The sequence below is a fragment of the Aulonocara sp. 'chitande type north' Nkhata Bay genome, linkage group LG19 (assembly GCF_057382095.1).
Source record: "Aulonocara sp. 'chitande type north' Nkhata Bay isolate Kocher_YH1m ecotype deep benthic linkage group LG19, A_spYH_male_GT1.1, whole genome shotgun sequence".
NCBI lineage: Eukaryota > Metazoa > Chordata > Actinopteri > Cichliformes > Cichlidae > Aulonocara > Aulonocara sp. 'chitande type north' Nkhata Bay.
Window position 1 is genome coordinate 11850866 of NC_141362.1, and position 12910 is coordinate 11863775.

A 12910-nucleotide genomic window follows, 5' to 3' on the forward strand; every position below is an offset into this window, starting at 1 on the left:
TTAGTGGAGATTATAACCTCGCTCCTCCATATTTACCTGATCTCCATACGTACTCGCCCCCTCGTACACTCCGCTCTTCTTCAGCTTCTCTTCTGCTGTTCCACCTGCTCGCCTGACTACCACAGGAGCCTTTAGCTTCCACTGGATCTCCGGACTACAAACTCTCTCCCTACTTTTGAATCGCATCTTTAAAACCATCTATTCAGAATTGCATATCCTTCATCATGACTCTGTCTTCGTCTACTTTTACATTGTTTAGTTTTTGTACTTTCATGCTTGTTTTTATTTTTCATTTACCTTATGTTTTTATGTTGTTGTACTAACAACATAAAGACCTTGAGGGTCTTTAAAGGTGCCTGTGAATAAAATGTATTATTATTATTGTGTCAGTGAACAACAGATGATTGCACCTTTACTGGACACTGCAGAAACGTCCAAATGTTACTTCTGGTGTGTTGTTATAGCAAACCAAAAACAGGTTCCTGAGTATGCAGCTACCCAAACACAATCTGCCGTCTTCTTGTACTTTCTGCTGATTTTTGGAACAAAGTTTGGCGAGTATTGGTAAGAATATTCTCATCTTTCCTTCCGGCTGTGAACGAGCCATAGCGGTGAGATATTTTCACCAAGTTAACAATACAGAATAACAGAATCCTGACCCTGGTGTCTCACCTTTTCATGTAAATGTAGTTGTTTTAAAACCCTGAAGCCATAAAAGCAGCGCTATAATATTTCCGTCAATGAAGCAACATGCCGCTTGATAGACACTTGAACTGAACCCCGACCTCTGGCACAGTTTGTTCCACCCATTGAGCTATGCAGATCCTTTCTTGATTTCTCGATGAGTCAACACACATTAACGCCTTCACACAGCTGTGCGGTGTTTTAGTATTTCTGCAGTTTGGCCAGGTTACAAACTGCTCAAAACCTCGACTGAAAGTCGGCTGTGAATTTGACTGGGCTGCTGATCATAATTACCGCTGGAAGAAAAGCTCGAAACCAGAGGAGAAAAGGAGCTGCCTCTGCTCGCTCTGTCGTAAGCTATCGGAAGTGGAAGCCTGCCATCGAAACGAGCAGGGCACTGCATATGTTGCAATTTTCATCCACTTGTTAAACCAGGTAATTGAGTATCCACGTGAGAATCACCATTTCCCATTCAGAGCGAGAGCACTCATTGGCTGTCTTTATTGCATACGGAGCAAACAGTTCACACTGAACACACAACATCATGGAGGAAAATTAGTTTCTGAATCATCATCGTACCACAAAGGAAAAGCGACTCCATTATGGTACATGCCGTTACACAGCACACAGCAAAGCCATTAAAAGGCTCTAATAGGTTTCTGTATTGAAGACAGTGGTGCAGCTTATTAAAATGTGCTGGGCTAACTTCACCCACTGATATAATGAATCAGTGATGATTGTTACTCCCTCTCTCACTCGCTCTCTTTCCTGCACACATTTTTCTTTAAAAAAAACAACAGAACTGAGTTATTGTGTTGATAACAGCTGAGTCAGGACCTTAGCCTCACTTACAAACACACAGCTGCAAACACAAACCCCTCTTACTCCAGCTTTTCTATTTTGCTTTTTAGATTAACCTCGCTGCACTCTGTGATGTCACAAGCTTAGCTAGCCATGCTTTTACATGATACGACACCGTCAGTCATCATTCTGTGTGGAAGCTGGACTCACTTTCACATCTTTATGGAGATCTCGAGTTTTTATTTTGTTCAATCTGACCGCTGAGCAGTTTTCTTTGATTTCATAGTAACTCTGCCGCCCTGGTTTTAACATGTCCTCAAACCACAACTGAAACACATACACAAATACAAAGTTTGTGTTTTCCTCCAACAATCAGATGTTTCTGAAAATGAACTGGGTGGCAGCTGACTGACAGCGGCAAATGTCAGGAGGAGATGGGCTACATGCAAATGTCATCAATGCATCAGGTAGATGACTGTAATCACTCCCTGATACAAATGCCATCAGCAGGAAAAATAGCAAGTGAAATGTGAATTTTATTCAAACGGGTATTTGCTGCAAATAAAAGAGTTATCAGTTTTATATGGAAAAAATAGAAAAACATCAAGAATTCATCAAAGGCATTAAAGCTGATGTTATATTTATATTCTGGAACGTAAACGGCACTAATCCCGCAGCGTTAACGTGCGCACACTCACAACTGCTAAACTAGCGAGTGTCATCAGATCAAAACATCTTGAACAATCGAGCAATTATTTCCTCGATCATGATCCACGCTTTGTTGCAAAAAGCTGAATACAAGCATAATGTCCTAACGACACGTCCGTGATGTGAGTCAGCTGTGCCAGGCTCTGGGGACGGAGATCTGGTGAATGTGGAGGCCATGTGAGTACAGTCACGGTCATGTTCCAGGAACCAGTTTGAGACGGTTTGAGCTTCGTGGGGTGGTACGCTACGCTGTGGTCATGAAAGGATGGACGTGGACGACACTCAGGTAGGCTGCTGTGTTTGAACGATGCATCTTGAACACCATTACATCGGCCTGAACCACCGATACCGCTATTACGTTGCTTACAACAGTTCTGACCCTACCATGTGAATGCTGCAGCAGAAATCGAGACTCAATCTTCTATTGTCCAGTTTTGTTGATCCCCTGTGAACTGCAGCCTCAGTTTCCTGTTTTTAGCCCCTCAGTGGTCTGCTTCATATCAGCACTTTTATTTCTGTGCTTAATTGCTTTCTGTCTTACATTCACGCTCTGATGGATGCATCGGAAAGCAGCTTGGGGTTAGTGTCTTGCCCAAGGATATTTGGCATAGAGACTGGAGCAGCTAGGGATTGAACAGACAACCGTCCAATCAGATGACCTGTTTTACCTCCTGAGCAACGGCCGCTCCCAGTGCTCACTGGATAACTTCTGTTTTTTGGACGATTCCCTGTAAACTCTGGGGATGTTTTGTGGGAAAGTCCAAGGAGATTAGCAGTTTCTGAAAGACTCACAGCGGTCTGACCGACACAAACAGCCACACCACATTCAAAGTCTCTTAAATTTCCTTTTGTCCCCATTCTGATGCTCACTTTGAACTTCAGTGTCTACAAGCCCAAAAGAGCTGCTGCCAGCTGACTCAGAACCAGGTTACCCAATAAAGTGGCATTTTGTGATGACATCACTGAGGAAGTTGTGTTAGGCTTGAGGTGTTTGGATGTGCTGCACAAAATGCCTCTCGAACACTAACATGTACTCGTGTGTGAAAGGAGTTACAGAAGCTTACTGTGATGCAAAACACACAGTTAACTGGGACATGTACACAGCCATATGGATACACTCTCAAACACACAGCGATACAAGTCATTCATCTCCCCTCCAAAGACAGACAGACACCATCTACCAAATGGAGTCAATGGGTTAATTAAGTCTTGGAGGGGTTTGATATTTTTAGACGTCTAATTAATGAACGGAATGCCAGAGGACAGGCACAAGCTGTGGTGAGATTTGTTTAATTTAAATTTGCTGATAAAGAGGATAGATTCCAGGGTGTCTCCCTGTGAAGATAAAAAACAGTGAGTGGTCAGTTTCTGATCGTACGAGTGCTTCGCTGCTCACCTTGACCTAAAGATCCCACTAAGAGAGGAATTCAGAGGTGAGCATCCAAAAATGTTCCACAGGGAAACTTTGATGAAGCTTCTGATGCAATGATGTGAATACGAGCCAAGATTTGTGGGAGCTCTGTGAAAATTCACAGTGGGAAATTTTACATTTTAGCTTTTCTCTTCACAATAACGGAACTTTAACTTGATTTAATCAACTGGATTCTGCTCAAAAAATAAGAGACGCGGTCCGGGGAAAAAATTTTTTCTCGTACTATAATGAGATTTTTATGACCACAACTCCTGGTACGTGCCCAAGCTGCTCCGACACTTCAGCAATGGCAGCAAACAACCTTGCCTCACCAGCATCTCGTAGCAGGATTAAGCAGACACTGGCACATTTGTGTGTCTACTTTTACTTTGTCTACTTTTACTTTCACAGCTTTGATCTGTGGCTCTGTCGGAGGCCAGAGAGAATGCAGTGTGTATATGTGTGTGTTTGTGTGTTTGTGTGCATGCCGGTAGTGGGGGTAGCCAGGCCCCGGCCAATGCTCCTGCAGTGCTGCAGTGCATTTCATTGATTAACTCTGCGGCTCTATCTATACACCCACTAAGAGACATAAGTCACTGGTATTAAGTAAAGAAATACGCTGGGGCAGACAGAGGGAGAGAGAGAAAGAGTGAGCAATGCACTGTGCAGAAATATGGAGAGATGGCTGATACCTATTGGTTGATGGGAGTTAGAGTGCCCTTAAAGGTGCAATCACTGGTAATCCCATCCACCAGCCTCCCACTACACACCAACGTGGACTCCTCATGTCTCGTGCTGCTTTTGCACAAACATGCAACATTCACAAATCTGCAGTCTCAGCTCATGTTGTTTGTTTGTTTACTGCCGCTTTACATTTTCAGACAAAGTCGTAAAAGTGTAAATAATCGTGCTCAGTAACAAAACGACAGCAGTCATGCCCCGGGAAGATGAAGAGAATAAATTTGTCATTTTGGCTGTAACAGAATCAATCTCATGAATACCAACAGCACTTCTCAGAGTGATTCAAACACTAAAGCTGCTGTATGAGCATCAGCAGAGCTCACAGGGGCAACGAATGATTCCAAGAGCTTAACAGGAGGGTTCTAATCTGCAGACGTGCTGGCAGCTCTATGAACCTGAACTGTGAGCTAAATGGTAACTTTATAAAAAAAAAAAAACGCTCACCGGGGCATTTACTCAACGGAGCGCGCTCCTGAACTTGAGATGGTTAACGAGCAACAGCTCAGTCGCTGTAGAATGGAATGGCTCAGTCGCTGTAGAATAAAAAGAAGATGTCAGTCTCCTTGCAGCTAGAACCAAATCTGTGATTGCTGAGGGGTTTTTATTTCTGCTGTTGGAGACTGATTGCAAGAAGTTGCAGCAACTGTTGTTTGCCTGCAGTCATTCTCAGCAGATTAGAAAAGGTCTGCAAATAATTACTGTTTATTCTGGTTATATTTCTATAAACAAGCTTGCTGAATGCCTGGGTCATTTTGCAGTTTTTGGGTTCTGCAGGATCAGGATTTGTGGAATAAAAGTAACTGATGTGATTTTCTGTGTAGATAAACGGCAACACAGTTGCAATTTTTGGAATCTTACTATAGTTACATTATCACAAACATATTGCAACAATTAAATTGTTAGATGGTAACCAACTGATCACAGACAGTCCCCGTCTTCAAAGCTAACAAGACTGCAAGTTTACATGGTTGCAATAATTGTGTAGCACTCTAGCATGAGCACATCTGCCACATCAACACTCTACTGATTTTTAACTGATATTCAGCAGCTTGTTCCACCTTTTAGCATGCTTTCATGAAGCTGCTGGCTTTCGGTTTAAGGTTTTGTGCTTTATGAATAAATCCACAAAGTTTGCAGCAATCATTTGAGTAAACGTTGAGATATTTCACAGTGAAGCAAAGCTGTGGACTGACATTAAAATCTCTGAAATCTTGAGGGCCGCAGCATCTTTGTGATGATAACTCGATGTAAATGAGACTGCCCAACATTTCTGCACTAAAAACAGAAGAAAGACATTCAACCAAGACTTTTTCAACTCTTCACCCTTGTTCTGTTGCTAAGAGGTGTCTCAAACAAACAAAAAACCTTTCAGATCAACAAAAGGAAGAACTTCTTACAGAAAGTACACACAAGGACAGATTTTCCTTTTGAGTATTTTGATGACAGATAAAAGAGACGGCATGAGGTTCTCTTCTGTTGTGAGGGGGAAACCTACCTACGCTTTTCATCCTTCACCTACCCCAGCATTACAAATACATATTCTTCTCTCCTTCTTATTCATCAGAACTCTGTGCAGTCTGTGATTTTGCTTCCACGTTTGTCCCCTGTGGTAACACCTGTGCTGAATGCTGAATGTACTCATGTGTTCATGTTCATGTAAAATGAACAATATTACTTTTTTATTACTGCACAACTGGTTTATCAGAGAATTCTTGCTTGCGACGAAACTTCTCCAAACAGACTGTTAGACACTGCATATGGAGTGCTGGGGTATTTTGCACCACATGGTAATAATACACTTAAACAGTGAAGAAGTCTTGGCAGGAAACGCCTGTAAGGCAGAAAATATGGCTATTAAACCTCCCAAGAATTAGGATGGCATCATAGCTGGCTATTATTATTGATTTAGCCTGGCTACTGGATCAGAAAAAGGCATTTTGCAGATTGCAGCTTAACAAGTGACTATTTAATGTTTATACCCTGAAACAATCACATTAAAATCAAAAGAAACTTGAGGTTTGACATAATAACACGACTGCAATAAGATGCACGCTGTCACAGTGATAATCCACATCGTCGCCTCCGGCAAACAGAGACAGACAGTCGTCTGATCTTCGGGTTCCTGGGACGAGATCCCTCTACGTAAGGGTTCGTGGCCCGATTGCTATCTGGGAACTCCTTCATAAAAATGCTAGGAAACCCCCGAGTGTGTGTGGGTGTGCGTTACTACAGCTTTCCATCACAGTGCCAGTTTTGTTTCTGCTGCTTTGCACTTTGCTTTTGTATTTTAATCAGCAGCCTTTCTGCCTCTCAAGCCCCACCTTTGGCAAGCCAACATGGCAGTTAATTGGCTTATTAAATCCCACCGCAATGCCCTATCAGCAAAACTATCAAAGACTAATCCTTCCTTTGTACAACGCTACTGTACGAAGGAAGAGGAAGGAACTCTATTTGCTAGAAAAGCTCACTTAATCTGGGCTGAGAGTTGTCAGTAACGCAGAGTTATTGGGTGCAGTTTAATAGACGGTTTTACTTAGAAAGGCTCCAAACCAAAGTGATCTGGAAGTATCTGTGTAGCTGACATATTAAGAGCTGTTTGAATTCTCTAAATCGTTAGGAAAGGTTCTTCAGTTCTTCCTTTATGACCTCCTTTAGTGGAGGATACACTGAGGATACATCCTTCGTGAAAGGAAGGAGATAATTCCTGGCCATAATTCACAGCGATGCAGCATCCGACCATTCATGGAAAACAATAACAAAACCAACAAAGTGTTGCAAAATTAATTAAAAGTGTGTTTTGCAATGCCATAAGATGCTGATACATTTTGAACATGGATTACAGCGTCTGCTGCACACTGCAACGACGGACAAAGGCTGGCCCACACACCTACACGCGCATTACAGTAGATGGTTCAGTGGCTATTAGTGTGTACAGATCTCAGAACGGGCTAATTAGGGCTAATTTGAGAGATGACAGGAAGAGATGCTAATGCCAGGTCTGATTCCCCACCACTTATCATTTTAGAGAAAAATCTTCTATATGAACCCGTCTGTCTTCCCTAATGTCCAGTTCATCCTGCTTCCACGCACAAAGACTCGCACAGACCTGCCACGTGCACAAACATTAACATTTAACTTTATTACCTGCAGTAGGATTTATGGGATTGATTTGTTACAAAGTTGCAAAGTTAGATTACTTTAATAAGTCTATGATAAAAGTCTGTGTCTATAGTTCTACCAAACTTTCAAAGTTTCTCACTCTCTCCGTCATCACCCAAGGACGGCAACAAGGTGACTAGCACCTCATCAAACCATCTGGTGTGTGATAAACAGAAAAAAACACACTTTTTCACGAACACTGCCACTCACACACTGACAGGTTCGGCACACACACTCTCCCTGGATAGGCTTTATGCTGCTGCTGCAGAGCAGACAGTTGTGGGTAATCCCAATTCAGCAGCAGCAGGATCCGAGTACTTCTCAATGTGACCCCTCAGTGTGTGTAGAGTATCATTCCTGACTATTGGCTCCATCTCTCTGCCTGACTGCTCCTGTTGATGAGCAACAACAGCAGCCACGGGGAGCATTGCTTTGTTTCCTCTCTTCTGTTTCTCAAAGTATCTCAGCACATCCACAGAGCCATAAACCTCAGCCATATATACGCATCTCCAACTTTCTCTCTCCCTCTCCTTCAATACGTTGTCTCCGAGCGTTCCCTGAGAGCGCATTGATTTTCCTCTGGGGAGGGAAGATGTGTCAAGCCCTGTACGGATCGGATTGATAACGCCGGTCTAAATATAGCCCTGCGGCAGGATATTTTTAGAAGTGTTTATAGTGCTGTGATTCGGACACTACCTCAGCTGAAGACGGGAACAGGTGGGGGTGCCAGCACTGCAACTCTCTCTTTAAGAGATTACTTTCCTTATTGGATATGCAAAAAAACTGGAGTGGATGATGCACCGTCTGCCTGATTCTGTGCTGAAAAACTCATCGTAAAACTCTCAGATGATATCAGCTGAAGCTGATTTCAGTGACGTGTCGGCTTTTCATTTACAACATTAGGCAATCATACGACACGCTCTCTGCTTAGAGCAACGAGTCTCCAAGTCTGCTCTTTTTCTTTGCGCTGAACGATCGCTTTATTTTGGCTACGGGGAGTACTTACATGATGCAATCACATTTCACATTGTTATATTTGCAGCAGCACGGTTACATAATGTTGTTTTTCTGGCTTGAATTTGCAATTTGGGATTGAAAGTGTACTTTCTTATTCCATATACCCTGCAGCATGCTTATAAACCCATGAGAACCTTTTGTGAAAAGTGCTGACTCACTGAATTGATCCCTTCTGTGCTATAAGGTCTCCTGCAGAGCCGATCATGGGTCTGAGCTAAATGCTAAACTTTTCCAGACTGAATCCTCTGTGAAATCAGAGAAAACAACACAGTAAAAAAAATCCAGATTGATTTCTGGCCTTTTATTCTCATACTGCCAGCTCTTCCCCTCCAGCACAGATCATTTACAGAGTTAATTGATTTGTCCTGCTGTGCTAGTCCTTTCTATTGCCAGCCACATGCTGAGCCATAGGACAGGTTCACAATGTAATATCCAGGGCAGTGACAAACAAAACACTGTCTTTCAGATCAGCTTTTAAAGCCAACTGAGACGAGCAGCTTTTCTTCTCCTGTGAGCGCAGGCTTGCTCGTCTTTTCTACAAAGCCTAAAGTTCTTGAAAACTCTATAAAACGACACTCAAAGCACTGCAGTGACAGAAAACGAACGCTATCATCGCTCCTTCTGTTGCATCAACATACAAATCAGAGCATTTCATTTAAAAATAAACTCTGTTTGGCGGCATGCAGGTTTGATTTTGTTTGGTCGAAATCTGATGGCCCCGCTTGTATCCCAGCCGGGATGTTGGGGAGTCATAATGGTGCAGTGCAGCTCAGTGCACCAGTGTAACTACAACTATACTACTGCGCTCACTGAAGATGCAGAATAATGCGATGATGTCAGGAGTTCTGAAAAATTACTTGTTTTTGCGTCTGCTGACTAGTCCCTGTTCTTAAACCTGACCAAAGCCAAACTCACCTGTAGATAGTGGCAGGGCCTGAGGTTGGGCTTGAGATCCGTGGGCATCATTGGCTTTTCCAAGTTGAGTGAGGACTTCCTGTAGGCCTCCTTGGCCTGGCTAACTGTCAGCGTTGACCAGGAGCTTCTCTTCATGAACTTGCCCTCTGGCGCCATGGCTATGCTTTCGCAGGCTGAGCACTTCACGTCGTTGTTGCTTTTGGAGGTCTTTAGCGACAGATCTCCCACCATGTGGCCGTGCACAGACTCGGGGTAACAGTGGCTGATGTGGTCGACTGGATGCCGTGACATGACGCTCGGCGTTCTGTATGTGCTGTCGCTGTCAAGGTTGTCATCCGAACTCCACCAACCTCCCGAGCGCTGCTTGCTGCTGTCGGACTTGCGCTCTTTGCTCTTGCTGCGTTTGCTGTGTTTGTGGTGGCCTTGGTGGTGGTGATGGTGGTGGTGCGAGCTTTCCCTGTGTGAGTCACCTTTGGTGCCGTTCATCTTGGAGGAGCCCTCCAGGGAGTGTGACTTTGTGAAAAGCTTCTGTACTGAGTGGACTAAGTGGCGTATTCGCCCGGGGCTTTCGTTGCGCTGCTCTGTAGTCGTGGTCGTGGTGGAGGTGCGCTGGTACTGCAGCGTGTGGAAGCCGTCCCGGTGCAGTGGCATCTGTTTTTCAAATTGGTCCAGGAGGTTTGCTGGGATTCGGTTCATTTTGCCACTGCCGCCGTGCGAGGATGAGCCGCCGTTGTCTCGAGATTCCCTGCCACCCGAGGCGTTCCCGCCACTGTCCCGCGAAGCGCTGCCGTAGTGCATGCGGGGGAAAGTGCTACTGGAGATAGAGTGGTCAGTGGCCGACATGGACATCGGCATCACCATGCACTCAGAGTGGATGGAGCTCCGTGGGGAGCAGCGGTGATGACCGTCAAGGGGGCAGCTCTCAGTGGGGCTGAGGAGATAGGAAGGAGGCCGTGAGTCAACATGGTGGTGCAGGTGGTCCAGGGAATGGTCACAATCAGCCAGGCCGCAGGTGTGGGCAGAGGTGGGGGAGGTGAGCTGGAGGTGGGCAGGGCGGCCGCCGGAGAGACCCTTCATGTTCCTGGGTGGAGGGGAGTAGCTGTCCTCATCGAAGTACTGCGAGGGGGACCATGAATACTGTTGGTCTGAAAGCAATAAGCAGAGACAATTTCATCAGAATAAGGGTAAAAAAAGCAGCTTCCCAAAAAAGAAACGCATTTCACACTTAATGATGGGGGAGAAAAAAGCCAAATAACACACAAGTTGGTCGTTATCCAGCTTATTCTCACTCTCCAAACCCACTTTGGCTGCAGGGAGGAAAAAACAAAAAGTCAAAAAGCAGCAGAGCTGAAATGTGGAGGAGAAATCCACAAATTGCTCTGATAAAATCTCAGCACTCTTAGTTTTCACCTTCTATTCCCGTCTGCAGTGGCATACCGCTGTAAAGATGGGACAAGAGAACAAGACAAAAGAAAGAGAAGGGCAGGCGACAGGTAGGATCCCGCATTGCCATTTATCCAAAGCAAAGTGAAATAATAGCCTATCACTCGCCGGCGCTGGTGTCATCCGTCAAAGCCCCGAGGAGTGTGCCGTGAGGCGTAAGGCCGGGAAGGAGACCTTGGAAGGTGATCTCCAGATGCACCCTCCCTCTCTGCTTCTGTTGGGCATTGTAGCCAAAGATTAAAAACCAATTCTGTGCAATCGGTCACCGAGGTCAAACGTCTCCGCGCTCTATTCCAATGTGTTTAACTTAATCAGAGGAAAGGTTTGCTTTTATGCCTCAGCACTGCATGTTCTAATTACAGGCTCCTTCCTTTAAACATGTCGGGACAATGTCGGTTAAAACTCAACTTTAGTGGAACGCTTTTTTACAAATATAATTTTTTGGCCTGGTCCTCATTTCCATGTGTGCCAAAAAATGAATGCTTATCAAGTTATACAGGTAAAAATATATTTTTGAGCCTGTGAATTATGAGTTTGCTCTTTTTCATAATATATTGATAATTGCGACTGTCCTCCAAACCTCCTGGTTTTCAACGAGCAGCTGAACAGTGCAGTGTGATGTCATATTTCAAACTTATCTGCAGCCTGTCTTGTGAAATAGGAAACAAACAAATAAGCATATCTCAGTCCTCTTGCCAGCCATTGCTACGCCTCATAAAGCCCATGCACTTTCACTCCCGCTGTAACCCCATAAAATGAAGGAGAGTTTTTATGAGCTACTGTGGAACGGGAGAGAGTGAGGGAATGGGACAGTCTCATATCAGCGTATTAACAACTCTATAAATTCCCAAAACATTTCCATAAACTTAATTCTGATACCTTGATATGAATAAAGGACAGCTGGACCCTTAACCGTCATTAATGCCTCAGTCCACAGGACTAAATCTTCAGTGTGAGTGAGCAGAGCACCAGCAGATGTTGGAAGCTGATAGCTGCCTGTTGCACTGACTGAACGTTTGGAAAATGGTAAGCAGACTGTACTTAGTGTTACTGGCCTCTCAAAACATTGCACCTTGAAATTAAGACTAATAACCTGCAGAGCAATTAAATAGTTGTATAAGCTGCACCGTACAAATGATCTCTGTGTGGTACTTCCTGGCACTATACAGAAGCTGCTGTCTACACGAGGTAGAAATAATCCAGACATTTTTACCTTGCTGCCCACTCAGACCTCTCTGCATCACATTCACACACCAAATGATGCATCAGGGGAAATTTTGGCATTCAGTATCTTGCCCAAGGACACCTGACTTGAAGACTGAAGGAGTGCTGAAGCACAGACTTCCCTTGTGTAATATTAGTTTGTTTGATGGTTTTTTGGAGGTATTGTTATGGGAAAAAGACCGTTTCACAGGACTCTATGCAATACAGTGAAGTACTAAGTACACACTCTGATTGAATAGCTTGTAGAACACGTGAAATCTCTAACGGCAAGGTCAGGCAGAAACAGCAACTTTTAACCAACATAACTTCATAATGTGTAACTGACTGCAACATTAAACTATGACTTTTATAATGCATTGCTCTTGTGAAATGTCTCCTCTCATAGAGACAGGGTCCTTTAACAGGGTTCAATGACTTCTGCGTTTCCGTTTTATAACCTGCCTCTGTATAAAACTGACTCAGATTCATCTTATCTACATGTTCCTTGTAACGTATTTTGTGAGCACATAGATCAGAAGCCCAGATGTGCTGCACTTACAATAAAATTATGAGAGTTTTGAACTCCAACATCTGCCAAAATCAGCCGAGGAGCGTTTATATGACTGATGCACACTGAGGTCAGCGAAGGCACCACGTTAGTGGATTTTCATGTGCTGACAGTGAAACATTTGAATATCCCTGCAAAAGCTTCACAATCATATAAACTTTACCTGCATCAGTTTTATTTGTGAAATTCCTTTTCAGGTCTTTTCTCCCGGTTAAGGGACTTTCCCTGGGAATATTGAGGATTTAGATTATTTTGTCAAT

At 43.9% G+C, this 12910-nt stretch overlaps 1 protein-coding gene across 2 annotated transcripts in view; it reads right to left on the reverse strand.

Moving 5' to 3' along the window:
* Positions 1 to 12910, reverse strand: part of LOC147306608 (uncharacterized) — a 125611-nt gene that overhangs the window by 18963 nt on the left and 93738 nt on the right. For both annotated transcript variants that reach the window (XM_086274095.1, XM_086274096.1), the window contains one exon: positions 9437 to 10581. In XM_086274095.1, the coding sequence (XP_086130221.1) occupies positions 9437 to 10581 (1145 nt within the window). The remainder of the gene's footprint in view (positions 1 to 9436; positions 10582 to 12910) is intronic.